Raw genomic sequence first — 24,157 nt, forward strand, 5'->3', positions numbered from 1 at the left:
TTTACTTGAATATGCCTCAGTCATCTGGAGCCCTCATCAGAAAGAAATGACTACAAGGTTAGAAAAAGTTCAACTTCGTGCCACGCGCTTCATATGCTCAAAATACCGCCATTTAGATTCCGTCACACTGATGTTGCAGTCTTGTGAACTGGAAACACTAGAGGTACGAAGGCAAAAAAATTGTCTGAAAGTGTTTTTTAGTATACTACATGGACATTTAAAAATCAACAAAGATAAGGATGTGCAGCTTCCAGGAAAAGGAAACAGTCGTGTTAATCATCAATATGTTTTACGCCCATACTTTGCTCACAGTGATGTGTTCCGCTTTTCTTTTTTCCCTGCCGTGATTGAACTCTGGAATGCGATACCAAGCTTTGTGGCAAATGCCAGTGATGTTTGTGAATTTGAAAAATGGTTAAACATGTATTTTTTTGTGATTCCGCTGCCGCTTGATGCACCTGTATGTATGGTCTGCCTGTATTTAAACCCTCCCTGTAAGGACCCTCAGGAGAGGGTTGGCAGTATGAAGAAATAAATAAATAAATAAATAAATAAATAAATATGCCAGCAAGAGTTTGCTGCGTGTTTCAATGACCCCCAGCGATAACATGAGGGAGAAGTTTCTTCAGTGCTGTTAACTTTATGCACATCATATTCTGTCGGAGGCATTGAGCGCTGTTGTGACGTCGAGGTGGAGGATGAAGACGGACTCGTTCCGTAGACAAAGAAGAAACGAAAAACTATACAATATTGTCACGTGGTGGTGACGTAGAAGAAAGTGTAGCCTGTTTTGTGGGCACAAGTTCGCCCAATAAAAGTTAGTTTTCTCGTTCACAGTATTGCTACTGTGTTCTTCTACGTCACCACCACGTGACATCTGGTGGAGGTGCCTTACGTCCATGTACCGGACGCCCCCGACAAGCCGTAATACAAGCCCGGACCGCAAAGACAACACCAGCGCCGTCCCGGAACATCGAGCAAGCCGCCGTATTCAACAGCTGCCCCCGGAGCACGGACTTCTACCTGAGAAGACCAAGAAGATTGTGGCCACGGAAACCCCAATGGCAGCCCCAGCGTCCCCCATCGTGCTGCAGCAGCCCAGGGAGCCTCCAACGTTCCGCGGTTCAACATTCGAAGACCCGGAATCATGGCTGGAAACCTACGAACGGATCGCGACATTTAACAACTGGGACTCCGACGACAAGCTGCGGCATGTCTACTTCGCCTTAGAAGACGCCGCCAGAACTTGGTTTGAGAACAGGGAGTCGACCTTGACAACGTGGGACCTGTTCCGTAGCGGCTTCCTGCGCACCTTTACAAGTGTCGTGCGCAAGGAAAGGGCCGAAGCTATGCTGGACGCCCGAGTGCAGCTACCAAATGAGAACGTTGCCATCTTTACGGAAGAAATGAGCCGTCTGTTCCGCCACGCCGACCCGGATATGGCCGAGGAAAAGAAAGTACGCCTACTCATGCGTGGTGTGAAGGAAGAACTTTTCGGCGCAATGGTACGAAGCCCACCGACGACCGTAGCAGAGTTCCTTCGCGAGGCCACCGGCATTGAGAAGACACTCGAAATGCGGAACCGGCAATTCAACCGCCGCACAAGCTCTACCCACTACACAGGAATTCAATCACTGGCCACGGACGATCTGCGCGAGACCATCAGGGCCAATGTGCGCGAAGAACTGCGCAAGGTCTTGCCTTCGTCGCAGCCTCAAGTGGCCTCTATCGCCGACATCGTGAAGGAAGAGGTGCACCGATCCCTTGGAGTTCCTGAGGTGCAACCAGAACCACCGCAGCCGGAAGCAATGACCTACGCCGCCGCCGTCGCCCGCCGTCAAGGCCCCCCTGCGCGACCACGCCAAGGTCCTGCAACACCGCAATTCCGTCGTCCACCGCCGCCACCGCCAGCGCGCCCACCCGTCGCCCAGCGCACCTATGCGAGGAAGACGGACATTTGGCGAGCCCCCGACCACCGCCCGCTCTGCTATCACTGCGGAGAAGCCGGCCATGTGTACCGCCGATGCCCATACCGCGACATGGGACTGAGAGGGTTCGCCGTCAACGCGCCGCGTCCACAGCTTGGGGAGCGCCCACGTGACATTGCCGATTACCTAGCCGGCACTCAGTGGAGCTCTCGACGACCGTCCCGTTCGCCGTCACCAGGCCGCTACCTGTCGCCGCAGCGCCGTCCATACACTGGCCCAGCCCGGGGCCGCTCTGCGAGCCCATACCCGGAAAACTAAAAGCAGCAACCGATGGAGGTGCGGTTGCTGTTCGTCGAACTGACGAAGATCCTCCGACGAAGACGACTAAGAAACCATCTCGACGACCTAAAGACGACACGCCGCCGTCCCGAAGAAGTCGGGAAGCCAAGACTACACCGACGAAAGACGACTTGGCGACGCGACGTTCCCGCTTCAGTTCAACACGACGCAGCCGTGATCCGACGCCACGACCCAACTGCAACGCCAGACAAAGAACCACCGACCTCGACGTGCTTCTCGACGGCCACGCAGTCACTGCCTTAGTCGACACAGGGGCCGATTACTCCGTAATGAGTGGACACATCGCCGCCCAGTTGAAGAAAGTTAAGACCGCATGGGAAGGCCCTCAGATTCGCACCGCTGGAGGACACCTCATCACGCCGACTGGGATCTGCACGGCAAGAATAACCATTCATGACCGGACTTACCCTGCCACCTTCGTTATCCTCCAACAGTGTTCACGAGACGTCATTCTCGGTATGGACTTCCTGGACCAACACGGCGCAATCATCAACCTGAAGTCGAAGTCAGTAACGCTGTCGGAAGATAAAGCAATGCCGCCGGAGAACCCTCGTAGTCACCACGCCTTGAGTGTGCTCGAAGATCAAGTGAGCGTCCCGCCTCGCTGCAGCATCGTTATTTCGGTCAGCACCGAAACACCCGCTGACGTAGAAGGCGTCATCGAAGGCGACCAACGTCTACTGCTAGACCATGAAATTTGCGTCGCAAGAGGGATCGCTCGACTGCATGGAGGGAAAACTGAAGTGTTGCTGACAAACTTCAGCCAGGAGTTCAAGCACATCAACAAGGGCACGACGATCGCGTACATCGAGGAAATTCTGGAAACAAGTAATGCGTTTGTCCTCTCGGATTCCGCCGCATCTACCCCGACGACCATGGTTCCCGAACCAGACTACGACATTAATCCAAATCTCCCTATGATTAAGCAACAGCAGCTCAGAAGTCTGCTCCGACGATACAAAAGCTGCTTTTCGACGTCATCGAGGCTTCGTCAAACACCAGTCGCCAAGCATCGCATAATCACCGAGGAATGCGCTCGCCCACTCCGTCAGAGCCCTTACCGAGTTTCGGCGCGAGAACGTGAAGCTATAAGAGAACAAGTCGACGAAATGCTGCGCGACGACATCATCCAGCCGTCGAAAAGCCCGTGGGCATCCCCTGTTGTTCTGGTAAAGAAAAAGGACGGAACCCTACGTTTCTGCGTCGATTATCGTCGTCTGAACAAGATTACGAAGAAGGACGTATACCCCCTCCCACGGATAGACGACGCATTGGATCGGCTCTGCAACGCTAAATACTTCTCGTCCATGGACCTAAAGTCTGGCTATTGGCAAATAGAAGTCGACGAAAGAGATCGCGAAAAGACCGCCTTCATCACCCCAGACGGCCTCTACGAGTTCAAGGTTATGCCATTCGGACTGTGCTCGGCGCCTGCAACGTTCCAGCGCGTGATGGACACGGTTTTAGCAGGATTGAAGTGGCAGACCTGTCTCGTATACTTGGATGACGTCGTTGTATTCGCCGGAAATTTCGACGATCACCTTAGGCGGCTTGCCACAGTACTAGAGGCCATCAAGTCATCAGGGCTCACTCTGAAGCCAGAAAAATGCCGCTTCGCTTACGACGAGCTTTTGTTCCTAGGCCACGTCATCAGTAAATCCGGAGTACGCCCCGACCCCCAGAAAACAGCTGCCATCGCAAAGTTCCCGCAGCCCACCGACAAGAAGGCAGTGCGTAGATTCCTTGGCATGTGTGCCTACTACAGGCACTTTGTCAAGGACTTTTCACGCATCGCCGAGCCGTTGACACGTCTAACTAAATGTGATGTTGAGTTCAAGTGGGAAACGCCGCAGGCCGAGGCATTTCAAGAACTCAAACGACGCATGCAGTCGCCGCCCGTACTTGCGCACTTCGACGAGCACGCCGATACCGAAATCCACACTGACGCCAGTAGCCTAGGCCACGGCGCCGTCCTGGTCCAGAGAAAAGATGGACATGAACACGTGATAGCTTACGCTAGCCGGTCGTTGTCAAAAGCGGAAGGCAATTATTCTACAACCGAAAAGGAATGCCTCGCCATCGTTTGGGCTACAGCGAAATTTCGCCCTTACCTATATGGCAGGCCATTCAAAGTCGTCAGCGACCATCACGCCTTGTGTTGGCTAGCGAATTTAAAGGATCCCTCAGGACGGCTGGCACGGTGGAGCCTCAGACTACAAGAATACGACATCACTGTAACATACAAGTCCGGACGAAAACACTCAGACGCCGATTGCCTATCACGCGCCCCCATTGACCCGCCGCCGCAAGATGACGACGATGACGACGCCTTCCTTGGAATAATAAGCGCGGAAGACTTCGCTGAACAACAACGAGCGGACCCGGAACTTAAAGGCCTCGTCGATTATTTGGAAGGGCACACCGACGTTGTCCCCAGGGCATTTAAGCGCGGATTATCTTCCTTCACGCTTCAAGACAGTCTACTCGTGAAGAAGAACTTCTCGCCAGTCCGCGCCAATTACCTTCTTGTTGTCCCGTCAGGACTTCGTCCAGAAGTATTGCATGCCCTACATGACGATCCGACCGCTGGACACCTCGGATTTTCCCGGACACTATCGAGGATACAAGAAAAGTATTATTGGCCGCGCCTGACCGCCGACGTCACCCGTTATGTCAGAACATGCCGAGACTGTCAGCGACGCAAGACACCGCCGACAAGGCCAGCCGGATTACTACAGCCAATCGAGCCTCCTTGCCGACCATTCCAGCAGATCGGGATGGACTTGCTGGGACCCTTTCCGACGTCAATAACCGGAAATAAGTGGATCGTCGTGGCGACGGACTACCTCACCCGCTTCGCTGAAACAAAAGCACTGCCGAAAGGTAGCGCAGCCGAAGTGGCGAAATTCTTTGTCGAAAACATCCTGCTGCGACATGGCGCCCCAGAAGTCCTCATCACCGACCGAGGAACGGCATTTACAGCGGAGCTCACCCAAGCCATTCTGAAATACAGTCAGACAAGGCACAGGAGGACAACGGCTTACCACCCGCAGACGAATGGTCTTACGGAGTGGCTGAATAAGACCCTCGCCGACATGCTAGCGATGTACGTCGACGTCGAACACAAGACCTGGGATGCCGTCCTGCCGTACGTAACATTCGCTTATAACACGGCGGTGCAAGAAACAACACAGATCACGCCGTTTAAGCTGGTTTACGGCAGGAACCCGACGACGACGCTTGACGCCATGCTGCCGCACGTAACTGACGAAGAGAATGTTGACGTCGCTAGCTACCTCCAGCGCGCCGAAGAAGCCCGACAGCTCGCCCGCCTGCGAATCAAGAACCAGCAGAGGACCGACAGCCGACACTACAATCTCCGACGACGCTTCGTCGAGTACCAGCCCGGCGACCGTGTTTGGGTATGGACCCCGATACGCCGACGGGGACTGAGTGAGAAACTATTGCGACGCTATTTCGGACCCTACAAGGTCATCCGACGTATTGGCGCACTGGACTATGAGGTCGTGCCAGACGGCATTTCGCATTCACAGCGACGTAGCGCACGACCTGAAGTGGTCCACGTGGTGCGTCTGAAACCATTTTACGGACGCTAACGAACTTTCTCTATTTTGCTTTATTCTTTGCTATCAGTGCTTACTTATTACTTTGATTTGTTTGCAGCATCGGGTCGATGCTTTTTAAGAGGGGGGGTATTGACACGTGTACTTGTCTCTATCGGGCGACAAGTTTTGCCGCCGAACAAATGTTATCGCACAGCGCGGGACGCGCCTGCATGTATCCGAAGTTTCTGGAAAGTTATCGATGCTTCTACCCGCTGTCTGTTGTCGCCGAACGTTGTGTTATCTGATTTCATCGCTTGACACGAATGGTGTAGAACATTTTAGAAGGCATGCGGGTCCCAACGTTTAATCTGGAACATTCGATGATTGCTGTATAAAAGCCGACGCGCTTGACCCGCTGATCAGATTTCCGACGATCGCCGACTGTGTTCGCCGCTTTCGTTGTGCTATAAGTGTAGCCTGTTTTGTGGGCACAAGTTCGCCCAATAAAAGTTAGTTTTCTCGTTCACAGTATTGCTACTGTGTTCTTCTACGTCACCACCACGTGACAATATTTACAGATAGTGGATGATAGCGTACAGGTAGCAGTAAGAGCGCATCAGATTTTCTGGGTGGCTGGAAGCAACTCTCTCTTCTCGCAATGGGCCGGTTCTCCCTTAATCTCGTCGGCAGGAACCAGGCGGGGCAGGGTGATGACCTCGCCCGCGTCGAATTCTTGATTCATCGCGGAGATGGCTGGGCGCTTCTTGAAGTCGCCTCCCGTGTCGAATTCTTGATTCGTCGCGGAGAAGTGGGAGCTCCCGTTGCCTCGTGGTGGCCACATGGTGCATGCAGTAGGGCAGCTCCCGTCGCCTCATGGTCGCCACGTGGTGCTTGTAGTATGGCGTAACAGCGCGTAGCAGACACGCTTTGAATAGCAGCTTCGTTAGCTATTGCGTGATAGACTGCTGTTTGAGACTTAAGCTAATTGTCTTCTGCAAATAGATTGGGTTGAATATCAGCTCGAAGCAACCCATAAACAAATCTATCCCTTAAGGCTTGATTGAGAAAAGTGCTGAACTCGCAAGTTTGTGCGAGCCTCCACAGCTCTGCGGCATACTGAGTGGTAGTCTCTTGCGACAATTGCGAGCAGCAATGAAATTTGGCTCTTTCTCCCATAATGGACAGTTGTGGGACAAAGTGGCTTCGCAGTAACTCTGAAAGTTCTTCAAAAGACTCCTTAGTGAGAATCTCTGGAGACATTAACGACCCCAATGCGTATGTCTTCGGTCCTACCAGGCTTACCAACGTATCAGCCTTCTGCTCATCCGGGACTTTGTTAGCCTATAAAACTGCTTAGAGCCGTTTCTCATAGCTAGTCCAATCTGCAGAAGATTCATCAAACGGTTCCACTCGCCCCTCTTGTGACAACATGGCTGCATTGACTTGCCATCTTCTCGTGGCTGTCTACCAGGATCCCATCCTCGTTGCCAAGAATATGTCATTGTAACGGTTACTGGCGCACGAGACATGAATCTGGACCGACACACCAAACACATTTATAATGCATCACACTGATAAGTCCTCGTCAAATTTACATACATCCACAACAATGGTTACACTGAGTTTGACCTCTCTCCTTTACACTAATATCTTTCCCGAGTTCTTAAATCGTTTCACAAATTCTCGCAATGTCCTAATAAGTCACGTGCGGTGTGGCGCTTACATGCCTGAGTTGGTGTAGTTCTTTCGCATTGCTCGGTGGACTACTGGCATCTCTGCGGCATCTCTGCCGTAGAATAGGCCTGGCTTGTCGAGTATTGTCGTCGGTGAGGGCGATTGTCCCCGTAGCATAGGATGGGGCCATTGTCCTCGGACCAAGCCTTTGCTGGTGGCCATGGTGCAGAGCTGCGGGCGTGGAGGATCAAACCCGGCTGGTGCAGAGCCACCGTAGGCCTCCTCCTGCTCAACTCTTCAATCTCGACCTCTTTCGTTCAGCGCCTTCTTCGCCCAGTGTTCTAGCCGACTTCTTCCTTCTTCTCCTCTAGCAGTGTTCTGCCATTTCCCACCTTGCTCCTTGCAGGCCATGTCAGCCTTCTTCTCTCTTCTTTTTCTTCTTCTACTTCAGCTCATGACAGTCATGTTCTGGGGCTTCCGTGAATAAAGAGGGAGACTGTACTTGAAACATGCTTTATTGCGTGGCAGCAACTTAACGTGGCAGAATGAGAGCCAAAGGATACAAGGGAAAATTGCACAGCCCAGCCTTGTGGCCAGCGCTTATACGCACATAGTGGGCAAGACTGATGTGATCGCAATATGGGCCGTGTGACAGAAGGGGAAAACGCCATCACGCAAGTACACTTGTACAGATGTGCGATAGAAAGCATATATCATATTCATATATTAATAATTTTAATGTAGTATATGCTGACTACTAGCTCACACGAGGCAAGCAGCATTCATTAGTTCTGTAATGCCTGCATTTATTCTTACCTTTTACAAAAGGGGCAACACTTTGGGGAATAACCGATTTAACCAGATGTTATAAATCTTGTTCGTGGTGCAAAAATCTGGAATTATCGAGTTATATATGAAAACTAAAGACCCTGCAGAAACACTAGTGCTGCAGTACGTGCTGCATTGTCGAACTGCTGCGCATGCACAGCCTGGGCTCTGCCCCGTATCGCATAACAGTCGGTTTCATTCACTGACTCAGTGTGCGAGTCAGTGACAGGAGGGGAAAAAAGAATGGCAGATCAGGCCAATTGTTATGAGATATGGTCCCAGGATGCAAAAAAAAAACTCTTATTTTTGAAAAAGAAAAAAGATCGTTCTATTGAAAGTGAGTATGTTTGGCTGATGGTCACAGTACTGCATAGCCCTAATGTCCCAAGAGTGAGTGAGGGCAGTGTGGCCAACTTGAAGAAATCATGCAAATTACAAAAAGTGCCACCACATTTTTTCTTATCCAGCACAGAGTAAACCTTCATTCGGAACAAAATAAGGTGTGTTATATAAAGGAGGTTTTTTTTTTTGTTGTTGTTGAACATCACACCTTGTATTCGATTACTGCTAGTATCTTATTTTCTGTACATGTGTTGTAACCACTGCTGCCTAAAGCCTCTTGCCAGGGGCTAGCAGTGCGCTTGAAATAGATGCATGGGTGTATAGAGAAATCTCAAGGGGAATTATGGTTACCTTGTTTGGTGATGATGAGTTTTGACTGTGTATGCTTGCACTAAAAATGCCGCCTGCTGTTTTTTGCAAAGCAAACATTGATGGGGCAGGCCTGCTGTCGAACCCAAGTGCTGCCAGTCTGTCGGACCATCTGCTGGTAGCCGTGCTGTCACTTGTCAACAAGGAGGTGTCAGAACATGGCCGTCACCTGGCCCAGTACTTTGGCTTCTTCTACATGTACGCCTGCTACGGAGTTGCCGAGGTACTGTGCTTGCTTTGTTCAGAAGGGCAGCATTGAAATTTGTTGAGGAGGAGAAATCGGAAACCTGCATCATCGCGAGCAGAAGCATTACACACGACGTAATAAAGTAATCTGATGTTGCCTGGAAGCGTATTAATGGTTTTCTTGGGCAAGGAGATAGGAACACGACTAAGAGAAATCACATTAGGTGATAAAGTATTATCAAATGAGACGCCTGCAAATACATTTAATAACTATTTTACAACTTTAAACAGTACTCATGATCCTAATTCTTTGAATTATCTTGGCTGCAGGACTAAACAATCTGCATTTTTAGTGCCTACTACGGAAAATAAGGTATTTACTACATTTATGTCTATCAGAAACGGCAGATGTTGTGACGACGAAGGATTCGAGAGGATACCAATTAAGCATCTCACGGACTTGATTCTACCTGCATTAGTACACATATTCAACTTGATATTTTCCAGGGGCTCGTTCCCGAAAAGACTTCAGGTTGTGAAGGTAGTAGTTTTGTACAAAGGTGGTGATAAAAACGAGTTAACAAACTACCGTCCAAAATTGGTGTTGCCCATTTCTTCTAAAGGTATAGAAAAACTAATACATGCCCGCATGACATTGTTTCTAATCAAACACGACCTGGTCACTAGTATGCAGTATGGCTTTGTGAAAGGGCAGTCGACAGAAACTGCCTTACTGACTCAAAAGGAAATTTTATTGCAGTCATTTGAACAGCAATTGTTTGCTCTGGGTATCTTTGTTGATTATTCGAAGGCGTTCGATTGTATAAATCAGGCTACACTACTCAAAAATTAGAACATTATGGATTTCGTGGGATATTTCTTTAATTAATACAGTCGTATCTTCAACACCGTATGCAACAAGTCATCATAGAACGATATGTGTCGAATTTAAAGCTAATTGGCGCGGGAGTGCCACAAGGAAGTATCCTGGGGCCCCTCTTTTTTATTTATATTAATGACTTAGTTACTATTGATAATAATGTGAAATTTATTATGTACACGGACGTACAACTATTCTAGTTACTGCACTGAATTCCACAGAGGCTATCGGTATCGCAAATGAGGCACTAAAAAACTGTCCTCGTGGTCTACCACAAATTCACTTAGTACCACAAATTCACTGTTCTGTTCAGACCGAGAAATCGTAATGTCGCTACAGACTTAACATTACAACTTAATAATTCTGTTATTCCGATTGTGCCTACTGTTAAATGTCTTGGGGTTTTATTTGAACAACATATGTCGTGGAACTTGCACGTGGATTTAGTCGCTGCTGAAATGTCCTGTGTGAGTGGAATTTTGCGCAGGTTAAGATATTTTCTCCCTAAAAGCATCAAGCTTCTCCTATACAAGTCCTTGCTTCTCAGCCAAATTCACTATTTCCATCTTGTTTAGGGTACTACGACACTTTCTAATATCACCACATTACACAGAATACAAAAAAAGGCCGTCCGTAGTATTCTGGATGTTCCCCATGACACACATACGCGCAAACTGAATTTACTTCCTATGCCTGATGTTTATGAGCAAAAACTAATTCACCGGTATAAGACAGGTATTAAGAGAAATAATAACACGTTAAATACTATCTCGAAATTAAAACACAGAGATGGGAAGCTAAATATGCGCAGTTGTGAGCTCTGAGAGATGCCACGGGCAAGGACTAATTACACCTACCAAATGTTGTGCTTTACATTACCGTCTTGTCTAAACCAAATCTGCACTATGTGGGATTCTCACACCCGTACTCTTGGGACAAAGGAACGACAACACAGTAGAGCGAACAATCACAAGGGCATTTATTGCACCTTTCATATATCAATGCCAGCTAGCCGAGTTGCTATCCACAAAACATGCCGATGGGCGCGCGACAAATCTAGAAGTCCGACTCACCGCGAGCGAATATGTTCGCCCCATGCTGGATCCCAACGCCTAGTCGTTCGCGCGTACGGTCACTCGAACGGTGGCGCGTTCGAAGGTGGCCATGGTCTCGCAGAAGCATGGATCGGCGCATGCGCGGCACGGCACGTCCGTGCTGCTTGCTGTCCCGAACCAAAGAGAGAAAGCGCCTTGTCTTTCGATGCCCAAGTCGGCGGCTTTAGCAGCGCAACACTCGTGCCATCTCTCGTACTGCGCCTCAACCACTCCGACCGCCGCGGGCGCCAGGCCACGCGAGCCATGCGGGAAAACCAACATATCAGGGGACGCGTGAGAGTCGCGCATCCCCGCATCCCCCCAACCTTAAACCACTACATATTCCGGCGAGACATGTGACACAGTCTAACATCAACCCGTGCTTCGCGAACAAGATAGTACATGCAACAGTGGCCGCGCCGAAGAAATGTCCACACACTGTCCATAGCATGCAAGCCGACATTGTCCTTGCGGTACACCGCTGGCGTCCGTCGGTCACAGCAGCAGCTTTTTAGACTCGACGGCACGATTCCAGGCCAGGACTCCGGAAACGACGACGCAGTAGTCAGTACGAGCAAGCGTCGCTCGCACCGACGTGCCCTGCTGGCAAGAGCCGCCGTAGCTGTCGGTGACCGCCAGCTCTTTTGTCCGCCGCCGAGGGTTGTGAGCTGGATGCAGGAGGCCGCCGAAGTCGCTGCGCTGAACTGGCCACAGCATCACCATCGCCCGGGGCGACTCGATCGTAGTCCGGGGCAGCAGCGTAGACGATGTGCAGGTCACGGCAAGCTAGGGGTGACTCCAATCACGCTGCGTACACTCAACACACTCGGCAAACACTAGTAGTGCAAGGGAGAGGAATTCTGCTTGCGCATCGCCCACGTGGTACGATATTCAACTCGGCTAGCAAAAGATCGGGCAGCTACTCAGATGCTAAGTTCACGTGAACGAAGCTCGCTTCCTTGAGTCGAACGTGTAATTTCAATTCGTGCGAGGCTAACTAGAATGAGGGAAGGAAAGTGCAACACCTCAACGCCACGATCCACCAGGTTGTGTCCATCCACGTGCGACATGCAGCTTCGTAAAGCCTTAGGCCTAAAGCGTCGCTACTCTGACAACAACCGGCATCCAACAAACTACACCCACAATGGGCGCAATACAGGCAGCCGCGAGGATACGTCAGCTCTGTGAGGTGGTCCATTCCGCTCGGTGCACACAGCATCAGAGTTGACGGCGCCCACCGTCCCAGACGGTGTCGGAGCGCCCGGTGCCAGGCCGCAATACCAGTCAGCCCGTAGTGGCACCCGTGGCCCGCAGCCACCCGGCTCCCAGAGCCGCGACTTCATCCGAGTCAAAGAGATAGAAGAAGCTATTTACTTAAGAAATTCGGACCACCCACGAGGCTTCCGTACTCACTCGCTTCAGGCTTGGCTATGCTCCGCGGGCGCTGAGCCTCGCTCTCCCAGGATGCAGACCACGTGGCTCTCGTACCAACGAATGTCATTAAAGAAACACTTGCGAAAAGGCTTAGCATGTTGACATGTTCAAACACACTACAGCCACCGTCGCCTCGCTCAAGAAAGCATGCCGCCAACGCTAGTGATCAAAATCCGCGCTAGCCCTACGCTTCGGTTCAAACAAAGGTCTAGAACGAAGCAAAATTGTTAAATCCATCGTCCGATGCCCCAAGAGCCCCACGTTGGGCAGCCAGATGTGGGATTATTCTCACACCCGTATTCTTGGGACAAAGGAACGACAACATAGTAGAGCAAAGAATCACAAGGGCATATATTGCACCTTTCATATATCAATGCCAGCTAGCCGAGTTACTATCCACAAAACATGCCGATGGGCGCGACAAATCTAGAAGTTCAACTCACCGCGACCGGATAGCGAGCGAATGTGTTCGCCCCATGCTGATCCCAACGCCTAGTCGTTCGGTGGCGGTGGCGCGCTTGAAGGCGGCCACGCGAGACGGTCTCGCAGAAGCATGGATCAGCGCACGCGCGGCACGGCACGTCCGTACTGCTAGCTGTCCCGAACCAAAGAGAGAAAGTGCCTTGTCTTTCGATGCCCAAGTACCCCGCCTGTCGGCGGCGTTAGCAGCGCAACACTCACGCCATCTCTCGTACTGCGCCTCAACCACTCCGACCGCCGCGGGCGCCAGGCTACGCGAGCCGTGCGGGAAAACCAACATATCAGGGGACGCGTGAGGGTCGCGCATCCCCACAACTGTATAACTTTCATTATTGTACTTTTTTTTCTTGTCTTTTCGTTGTTTCCGCAAAACGGGAGAAATTGATTTTTGGTAACAGTGTACTTGCCGAATTGTGCATTGCAGTATGTATTGTGTGACACATTTGTCGATTTCATATATGTATAATGTGCATTAGTAATTAGCGCAAATTTTTTTAAATCTCGGTTTCAATATTACATGAGTGCTATATGTACTATATATGCATTCTGTTTCTTGAATTCATTTTATATATTGTGGGGTTCTCATCCGTGTTCTTGAGACAAAGGAACAACACAGTAGTGCAAACAATCACAAGGGCATTTATTGCACCTTTCATAGATCAATGCCTACTAGCCAAGTTGCTATCCTCAAAACATGCCGATGGGCGCGCGAGAAATCTAGAAGTCCGACTCACCACGACCGGATAATGAGCGAATATGTTCGCCCCTTGCTGGATCCCAACGCCTGGTCGTTCGTGCGTACGGTCACGCGATCGGTGGTGCGTTCAAAGGAGGCCACGCGAGATAGTCTCGCAGAAGCATGGATCGGTGCACACGCGAGACGTCTGCGGCGTTCGCCGACCCGCAGCCAAAGATGAAGAGCTTTCTCCTTTTTCGCCCTAAGTAACCCCGCCGGTAGGCGGCGTTAGCAGCGCAACACTCACGCCATCCCTCATACTGCACTTCAATCACACCGACTGCCGCAGGCCCTATGCCACGCGGCAAAGTCGGATTACAGGAGACGGTAGCTATGCTGGAAAACAACGTATCGGGGAACGCGTGAGAGTCGCACATCCCTACAAACTACAAAATTAAGCAAGAAATAAAGGTAAATAAACAAACTTATATTTCATCGCTTGATGCAAAGTTGAGGGATAATCATGCTCACATGTGAGTAGAAACGTCTTACTTGGGCCTGTTTAGTAAACTGCATCAATAAATGCACACAGTGACAGCAGGAAGAAGTGTACTGATCCAAACATGCTTTTTGATTGACCTCAACTATTGGCCAATGGCAGCATTCTGTGGGAATCTGGCCACCGATGTCAAAGGGCGGCTGCCAACCGACCCGAAATGGGTGGGGAGAAGGCCTCTGTTAAACAGAGAGTGTTTGAGAAAAAGGTGACATCGCGCTTGTGAGGTCCACAGGCCGCGCACAGCTGTAAAAATAGTCAGAGACGTGCATTTTTTCACAAAGCCCGACGGGTGGTTCGTGGCCCCTTTTATCTTAAGGGCAGAGCATCAATAAGCACAGAATCTGTTTTTAAGGTTGGTAAAGGGACCCTCAAACAATTTTGACGATTTTGTACAAATGTACCAAGCCATTAGAGTAAGTCCTTCTGATCATTAATTGATGCATCTAAGTGCTCTGCATAAAGCATGTAATTTATTATAAGGTTTAAAAATGTACATCGCTGCCTATCGCAGCACATCGCTCGGCTGAATATTAAGCCGCCTCTGCCCATTTCACGTCATTTACCAGAATGATGTTAGTAGGGCAAGCTATCTGATTGGCTGCCCAGGGCACGTCATCAATAATTTTTCCAACTTTATGGGGAACAAATGTTGTTCGTAATAGTTGGAATGTTAGTTAATTTGTTTCTATAAAAAGAAAGTAACAGAAAGAGAATGCACAAGAACAATTTCTCACTACACTTAAGCACTTCCGGCCCACAGCAGGCATTGTCTGCTTGTGTTATAACGTGCTCCATTTTGACGAGAGCTCCGCGATCAGAGTCGGTCTCAGTCTTTGCGAGCACCATGATTCGATTTTGTTGCGCTGTAGGCTGCAAATGTAGCGACTGGTAATATACCAAGTGACGGCATCGTGTCCCTCTGCAAGGCAGCAGACAAGCGGACTGGCTGCAGCGCATCGGACTGCCGCTATCCGATCGGCGCCAGCATTTGCACGTTTATGGCCATCACTTTACACCGGAGGATTACTACCACAATAGCGTTTCGCGAGTCCGGTATTCGGGTAAGCGCAAGGGAACAGGGGCTGGCCGTTTGACTGTGTCGTTTCACGGGATGAGCAGAAGCACAAATGTGAATGGTCTGCACGGTGCAGCCACCTGGTGGCACAGAGCTCAACCACACAGTAGCAGTAACGAAATGTATTCTTGTTAGCTGCTGGTGTAAATTTTTCGCAGGAGTGTAATGGTTAACAAATTGTTTTTGTAAACGTTTAAAATGTTTTACACTTGGTTAGAGCAATATTTGCACTTTGTTTGGCTGGTTAAGCCTTGCACCAACAGGTGGCTGGCCGTGCAGACAGATCAGGCCGCTCACATACGTCTATGCTAAATTTCCTTCATCAGCTTGAGTTTATGGCTCCAGCTGTCCCTTGAAACGCCCAGCTCACCTGTGGTTTCTGGAATACCAGACATGTTCGGCACTGCATCAATAGCTCTCGCTTGGGGTCAACTGCCAAGCAGCTGGAAGAGAGTTTGGAGAGGCTTCGCGTGCGCGCTCCTAGAGAACCGGAAGTCGATGACACGACGTGCCATCATGACGCAGTCCTTGTGAAGGCAGAGCTTAGCCCCGATCACTCGGCGAACGAGTTGAGGAGAAAATGCATGACTATGGAGGAGGGTAACTTGTAATCGTCCGTAGCTCTCTTAATATGAGACGGTTGACACAAATTGTGGTGCAAATGATTAACTTTAGCTGTACCCTAGGCATCTACAAAATTTGTCCAAACCATTTCAGGGGCCCTGTAAAGGAGACATGCAGGCACTACCCTAATGCGAACAATGTTTAGCGCCGTGTCCATGTTTACCCTGCAGTAGTATTGACAAGCAGGCCTAAACAAATGTTGTTGTCTCTCCCCCCTCCCCCCCCCCAATTTGTGCAGAGGTTGCAGCTGCTGCGTCTGAACGTGCTGGGCACGCTGATGCTGGTTGCACTAGACGAGGGGCCAGGCCCACCCATCAAGTACCAGTATGCCGACCTGAGTAAACTGTACCAGCTGGTCTCCCTGCTGGTGCGCTGCTGCGATGTCTCCTCCAAGACACACTCCTGCCTGCCCGTGAGTCGTGCTCCTCCAGCCAGCTTTACGATGGAGTCACTAGGCTTGTGTGAATGCTCAACATTTTACATTATTTGATCGACTTTTATGTTATCCAGTATTGGTTTTTATTGAGTGCAAAATTTTCATACTATTTGGAGCAAATGACTATCAATTTGAAAGCGTGTATGCTGAGCAGTTTGCATTGATGAACAATTTGGGCCTGACAAGCCAGTTGCATCCGCTTGATGTGTGCGTAAATAAGCCCCTTAAGGATAGGCTGTGGAAATTTTACAGACTGGTTCACAGAGAAAGCGTACCAGCTGACCCCCGGCAAGCCGTATTCTAGCCAGTCTGTGTCCCCTGGGTAAGTGGTGGGCTGGATTGCCGTAGCCTTGGATGACGTTCCAGAAGACCTGATTAGATGTGAATTTAGAAAATGCTGCATCTTGAACGCACTCGATGGCATTGAAGATTATGTGCTGTCTGACAGCAGCAATAAGCCCAGCGATGACGACGGCAAGTGAGCTGGGGCAATGCCATGGCTGGCACTGGATACTGGTAGTAAATTTCATTTACCTTTTGTGACTGCCTACTATTGATCTCTGTCGGCTTACATTTGAGGAAAGTTTTTTTTCCTTTTCTGACCTTCCAAATTTTAAGGGTCAGCTTAGAATTGTGGCCAGCTTAGATTCGAATGCGTACGGCAACTTTCATTCCTCATTTCAGCAGGTGTCAAATTTTGTTCTTGTATTATGTCCCTTGGATCCATTTGCCAAAATTCACACATTCCATGTGGTACCCTATAATCATTCAGTTCCCCAGAGTCGCAGTAGCAGCTCTGCTGTTCGGCTGCTTTGAAACTGAAAGTGATTTTGATTGTCAAGAGAGTCAGTAACAGTGGCAAGGAGTGACGTTTAGAAATTACTTAATGCAGCATTTGAAGTTGGTGATGACAGAAAGAAGCACGTTTTGCTGCACTGGCACAAGACAAAATTTTCGGGGGTACGGAAAAGAAGTTATCCTAGGCATCAAGGAAAGCTTCACTTCATACATCTAGGCCCGTCACCTTGTCATGAACATTGAGCTCGTACAGCAAAAGGTTATGCAGGCACTGGGCCAGCCACTTCGTGAGCCACACAGGCCTTTCATTACACCGGCATACAACCGCCCAAGTGACATGCATCACATTCTGACCCTGCAGAAGAATGCAAATTTGCACCATGGACATTGTTGTCCTTCAACAGGGAACTTCCTGCCAGCTTCATGCCCACAACGACTGGTTATGTGGTGCTGTACAGCAGGCTGATGAAAGCGCCTAGTGCACCTTGCTTTCAAGTGCAAGATACTGCCAGAACACACCCAGGAATGTAACCGCCATAACAAAGGATGAGTCCCCGATGGGACAAAGGGAGCGTGGTGTCCACCCTTGTCCAAGATGCCACCACTGGGCTCGTGAAGAAGTTGCATTGTGGGCTTCTGAGCTGCTTTATCTTTCAAGGGTGCAGGGTGGTGCCAAGTGCTAACCCGCTGGCATCTTTGCGAGTTCCTTTTGCACTGCTGCACGGTGGTGTGTCACCGCACTGAAACAAGGAGTGCGTGGCATTCCACGAGTGCCGCAAAAACCGGATGCACTCAGGCGAACCCGCAGTCAAGGCTGGTCTCACTTATCGTGCGCTACCTACACCATTTAATGTGTGGGCCTTGAGCTTTCTGCCTGCAAGAAACGCAGTATTTCAAATGCAGTGGACAGCACAGGAGGCAAGTATTTTTGGAAGTCTTGGACAAGGCATTGCTTCAGCACATAGCACACCTTCAGTAAAGGTTGTGCAGGTGTTTCTTGTACGGTATACACCCATTACAAGGGATCCACCTAAAACATACTTTTTGATAAAACAGACCATTCTTCTCGCTTAGTTTAGTCTGCCTGTTCGATTTGTGCAAAAAATTCTGCTTTTAAAGGACCTGTTGCCTGCATGCAAAAGGGCACTGCATGCAACTTCTGGGCACTTGTGGAAAGTATGAAAATGCACTTTCTTAAGAAACAAGCACATTAGGTGGAAGTGTCTTGCAATGGCTTCTGAAACAACAGCCAACGATCGCAAAGTGCGTCATGTTGAGAACACGTCCGTATTGCATCAGTTTACACAAAAATGACGATGGGCTGCTATTTGCGGCATCCGGGCTGCTAAGTGCAGTGGCAACCAAATGCGGGCTCCAAGTTGAACTTGCCTTGTATTGGAGTTCACATTTTCTGCTAGAGGTATGACAGTAGCTGTCGCTTGTCACAAAAGATAAGTTAAGGCATCGGATAATTTCATTGACCATTGCTTTGTGCGACAGACAATGCATGACCGACGTTTGTATAGTCAGTAATGGCAGGCACTCGGGCTAGCTGGCATAATGAGGAGCTGGCCACAGTGGCAGAAATATCATCACTAACTTTTTTCTTTTTTTTTAGACACAGAAACCTTGCCTTTGTGCAGGGAAACTACCATTTGTTGGCAGCCATTGTCTGGAAAACAGCGGACAACAAGGCGGCATGCCACTAGTGTTTTTGTATGATTACCGTGTAAATATATTCTTCTCTTCTTTTGCTTTGACTGTTTTCACCTCTAGGCTGCGATGATAGTGAGGCACTAGCTGGCACCTTTGTAGCCCCTGGATCGATGGTTGTATACTGTCGTGTGCAGAATGCAGCGCCCCTGCCCAATCCGCACATGGGCGACCAGCTGTGCCAGGAGTACCTGATGCCCGTCCAGCCCCAGGTGGTGGCGTGCCTCTACAACAAGAGCAGCTACGTGAAGAAGGTCATCGAGGACGCGAGCGGTGCCGAGGACACGCTCAGGCTGCTCCAGTTCTGCTCGTGGGAGAACCCGCAGTTCTCGTCGGCCGTGCTGGGCGAGCTGCTGTGGCAGGTGGCGTACACGTACACATACGAGCTGCGGCCCTTTGTCGACCTGCTGCTCGGGGTGCTGCTGCTCGAGGACTCGTGGCAGGTGCACCGCATCCACAATGCGTTGCGGGGCCTCCCCGACGACCGGGAGGGCCTCTTCGACACCATCCAGCGCTCCAAGAGCCACTACCAGAAGCGGGCCTACCAGTGCATCAAGTGCCTGGTGGCGCTGTTTGACTCGTGCCCCGCGGCCGCCCACATGCTGCACGCCAATGGCGAGCTCAAGCGCAAGTGGGCCGCCGCCGTCGACTGGCTCAACGACGAGCTCGAGCGGGTGGGTGTGTGACGGCTTGTGGCTCTGCCACGGCTGGCAATGCAGAAACAGGAAACGGATTATTGCAAATCCATGTTTCTTTACGCCGCAAGAATGTGTCCTTCCCGTACCATTGGCAAGCACTGTATGAGTGGAAAATTTTCTTGCCTGTCTTTCGTGGCAGCCAAGTGATAACTTAATAGCATTTCCTTTTATTAGGTGTACAGACCTCACAACTTGTTCAACGTTCGTGGAAGCACTACTTTATGCTGTTGATTAGATGCATGTTGCTGGACTACTGCAAGCAGTCAAGAAATTCGAAAAGTTTTTTGCATTTGTCATCGCACAGAATTAGAAATAATGAAATGTTGCAACGTATCTTGCATATTTTTATAGAGCAGGTTGTGGGCTTTAAAACCTGCTTTTCTGAGAAAAAAAATATCAAAGATGGTCTTTCTTTGTTTGATCTTCAAAGCTTGTCTTTTTTGCCTGATAACATGTATATGGATGGTACTTTGTGTGTAAGGTAAATGCTATCGAGGAATATGAATTTCGGGCACAGTCAGAGAAAGGACACGTCGACGTTGCAAGCAAGTTTCATTGTCGTGGGTCTACTAGCCCATGAGACAGGATTTGAAATAACATAGTACATTGCTCTCTTAGCCAAATTTTAGGTTTTTTGTTAGGAAACGAAGGCTCACTATGCAGGAATTTTTTCCATATGCTTTTTTAGAAACATAGTGTAAAATTAAAAACATGCTGAGCAAACACAGAGTACAACTTTCCAGCAATAATTTCCCAACTTAGCAAGATTAGTAATGAGTTTGACGTAATTGTTCTGTGGAGGCAAGGTAGAGAGAAGTAATTAGTTAAGGGAAAATGAGGCATCCACCCAAACGTAGCAAATTGCTACGTTTGGGTGGATGTTGGTAAGGCGGTGGTCCCAGGTTTGAGTCCCGGACAAGGGTGAATTTTTCTTTAACTGTGAGGCTTTTCTTTCGAGGAACCCATATGGGTTTCCTTTGTAGCAATTTGCTACGTTTGGGTGAATGTCACATTTTCCCTTTATTAAGATCAGTAATGGAGGTAAAACTGCTGATGGTGGTGGTTTGGTGTTCCCCCAGGATAAAGGCCAGCTTATGACATTTTCGTGAAGATGAGAATTGTCGACCCGACATGGCCCGCCAATTGTATGGGGGATCACCCAAGAACACAGCTGTGTCTTTCCTATGTTTTGCTCCATATGCAAGCAGAACTTCTGCAGGGTGGCTTGTGCAGCAAGCTCTGTCGCTTTTTTCCTACCAAGGTGTCCGGCCAACGCGCTGTTGTCCAAGCACGGCATTTTCAAGAATATACCCCAAAAATACAATGCACCGTGCGAAGAAGTCGGAGGGCACCTTTGATTGCTTGAAAAGAAAAAAAAAAATGATGTTTTGATTATAAACCCATGTTTAGTGCAGGCGTGCTCATTTAAAATCATCATTATCATCATCATCAGCCTATCTTTATGTCCACGAAGGCCTTTCCCTGCGATCTCCAATTACCCCTGTCCTGCACCAGCCGATTCCAGCTAGTGCCTGCAAATTTCCTCATTTCATCACCCCACCTAGTTTTCTGCCATCCTCGACTGCGCTTGCCTTCTCTTGCCACCCATTCTGTAACTCTAACAGAGAGGCTGATTGTACGCTGCGAATTTCTCGATTACCTGATTGATGACATGAATGTGATCCATTGTAGAGTGTATCCCTTCCTGAAGCCTGCCCGTTTCGTTGGTTGAATGAAGTCCAATGTTGCCCTTACTCTATTGGAGATTATCTTGTTGAATATTTTATATAATACTGGAAATAAGCTAATGGGCCTATAATTTTCCAATTCTGTAATGTCTCCCTTTTTGTGAATTAGTATAATGTTAGCATTCTTCCAGTTCTCTGGGACCCTTGAGGTCGACAGACAGTTCATATAAAGGGCCGCTAGTTTTTCATGCATTATTTTTCCTCCATCCTTGATTAAATCGACTGGTAGTCCATCTTCTCCTGTCGCTTTTCCCCGTTTCATGTCTTGCAAGACCCTTCTAACTTCATCGCTAGTTAAGAAGGAGTCTCTGTAACTTGTTCATTACTACTTCAAATGGAGGTATCATGGCTGCTTTGGGTACTGTACAGGTCAGTATAGAATTCTTCTGCCACTTTTACTGTACCTTCCAGATTACTGATGATAATACCCTGCCTACCCTTCAGCGCATGCATCTTGGTTTGTCCTATGCCAAGTTTCCTTTTCACTGATTTCAAGCTGCGTCCATTTTTTACGGCTTTTTCAGTCTTTGTCACGTTATAGTTTCGAATATCACTTATTTTCGCCTTGTTGATCAGTTTTACAGTTTCGTGAATTCTATCTTATCTCTTGAGTTGGCCACTTTCATTCTTTGTCGTTTCTTTATTAGGTCCTTTGTTACTTGGGAGAGCTTGCCTACTGGTTACCTTGGTGCCTTGCCTCCTATTTCATTTGCTGCCTCTGAAGCAAGCCTAGTTACGGTTTCATTCATTAGCTCTATGTCATCATCATCTGTTCATCATCATCTGTTCTAAGGCTGCATATTTGTTTTCAAGTACCAGCCTGAATTGGTCTGCTTTTACCCTTACTGCGTCTAGGGTGGCCTGTTTCTTCTTGACCAATTTTACACTTTCTCTGTTGAAATTGAGGTGAAGCCTAGCCCTCACTATCCTATGATCACTGTACTTTATCCTACCTAACAGTTCTACATCCTGCACTATGCTGGGATCAGCAGAAAGTATGAAATCAATTTCATTTCTTGTTTCACCATTAGGGCTTTTCCAGGTCCACTTTTTGTTCAAACGCTTCCTGAAGAAGGTGTTCATTATTCGCAGCTTATTCTTTTCTGCAAATTCTACCAACATCTCTCCTCGAGTGTTCCTAGAATCCATGCCGTAGTTGCCACTTGCTTGTTCACCAGCCTGCTTTCCCCCTTTTTTGCATTTTGCAAGTCACCCATGACTACAGTATACTGAGTTGGCACTTTTCACATCGCTAATTCAACTATCTTCATTAAACTGTTCTATTTCTTCATCATCGTGACTGGGAGGTTGGAGCATATCTTAATTCCGTCAGCAGCACAAAATCTGAACAAAATTCAGCGTAATATTGCACACGTATTCATAGATTAGATAGTAAATCCCACACAGTCAGCAATATGTTCGATGTGCTTCGAATATCTGTATCCTACCAAATGTTTGAATATTTTTGAATACCTAATTTTCAAATGGGATACGAATAATAAAATTAAAATATTTGGTGGCATTTGAAATTTTCTAACATTCTCACACTTCTACTCATCACTGGTGGTAGGGGAGCTGTGCCAATCTGTGCTGTTTTATTGAAGCTCCATGCTGCAAATGAGAGAACCTGTGAAGAGGCACTGGGGTCAAAATGAGAGGGTGACTGCTCACTCCTGATGAGCTCACATTGGCCCGTGACAGTTCCCTCTACGGAACACTAAATGGACCTTGGACGCTGCATGCACTGCAAGCAACAATGGTGTGGTGTCGGGGGACCGACAAGAAGCCGGCCAGGAGGCAGGCCCCAGCGGCCAAACGAGAAGAACAACCCTTTATTTCATTTCCCAATTTATACTCTTCAGTGCCGATCGGGTGACACTGTGGTGATGTCATACACAACAGTTTCACAACCCGTGCTGAAGTTAGTGGATGCCTATCCAGCAGACAGATTGAATTGAGGAGGCACCACTAGAGGCCCCTACAAAAAAGATGCAAGATAGGGAAACACGTTGCAAGAGCCACGTTTTTCTTTCTTTCATACCGTTGAGACCCAACGAGACCCACACATGGACACTCCAGGTGAAATTGCGCCGCTACTGTTGGCGTTGGCGTGAGGTTCCGTATAAAGTTCTAGTACGATGAGATTGTGTCCGCTTGCCATGTGCCGTAGGTGCGAAGAAAAGCATGCGAGGGTGAGCCGACAAGGATGGTGGCTTGGTGTAGTGGGCTCCTTTTGCACACACCAGCCAAACGAGGGATGAAGGTGGGAAGTGTGCACGCCGACTATTCGTGTGCACCAGGGGGATAGCAGGGAGATGTGCACGTACTAGGGGGAGGGGGTGGCACATGTATCTGCTTCTACTCGGACCGCGGCTGCACGCGTCTCATCTTGGAGCTAATCTGCGCCGGATTCTGAGGCTAACCAACCCGAGATAGCCGATGGCTTTGTGTGTGCTGTGTTTTCGCACTCCTGGTGCGTTGAAGCGAGAGGCAGCATGAAGGGGCATTTGCTCGCTGCTGCTGGCCGCTCCTCCAGCATTCTGACAGTGAGTGCCTGTGGTCGTCGAGCGAGATGCATTTGTGTTTGCCTGTGTGTGCGTGACACCGTGCTTGTTAATTTAGTTAGTACGTGAATGTTTACAGCACTTTGTACTATGGCGTGTGAGTACAAAATAGTAGATTTTAAATA

The 24,157-nt window shown here is 49.0% G+C and overlaps 1 protein-coding gene across 8 annotated transcripts in view; it reads left to right on the forward strand.

Annotated features, from left to right (window-relative positions):
- faf (ubiquitin carboxyl-terminal hydrolase-like faf) overlaps positions 1-24,157 on the forward strand; it is a 607,534-nt gene that overhangs the window by 560,295 nt on the left and 23,082 nt on the right. For all 8 annotated transcript variants that reach the window (XM_072286629.1, XM_072286626.1, XM_072286628.1 and 5 more), the window contains 3 exons: positions 9,121-9,290; positions 16,314-16,487; positions 19,160-19,696. In XM_072286629.1, the coding sequence (XP_072142730.1) occupies positions 9,121-9,290; positions 16,314-16,487; positions 19,160-19,696 (881 nt within the window). The remainder of the gene's footprint in view (positions 1-9,120; positions 9,291-16,313; positions 16,488-19,159; positions 19,697-24,157) is intronic.

The sequence above is a fragment of the Dermacentor andersoni genome, chromosome 2, assembly GCF_023375885.2.
Source record: "Dermacentor andersoni chromosome 2, qqDerAnde1_hic_scaffold, whole genome shotgun sequence".
Lineage (NCBI taxonomy): Eukaryota > Metazoa > Arthropoda > Arachnida > Ixodida > Ixodidae > Dermacentor > Dermacentor andersoni.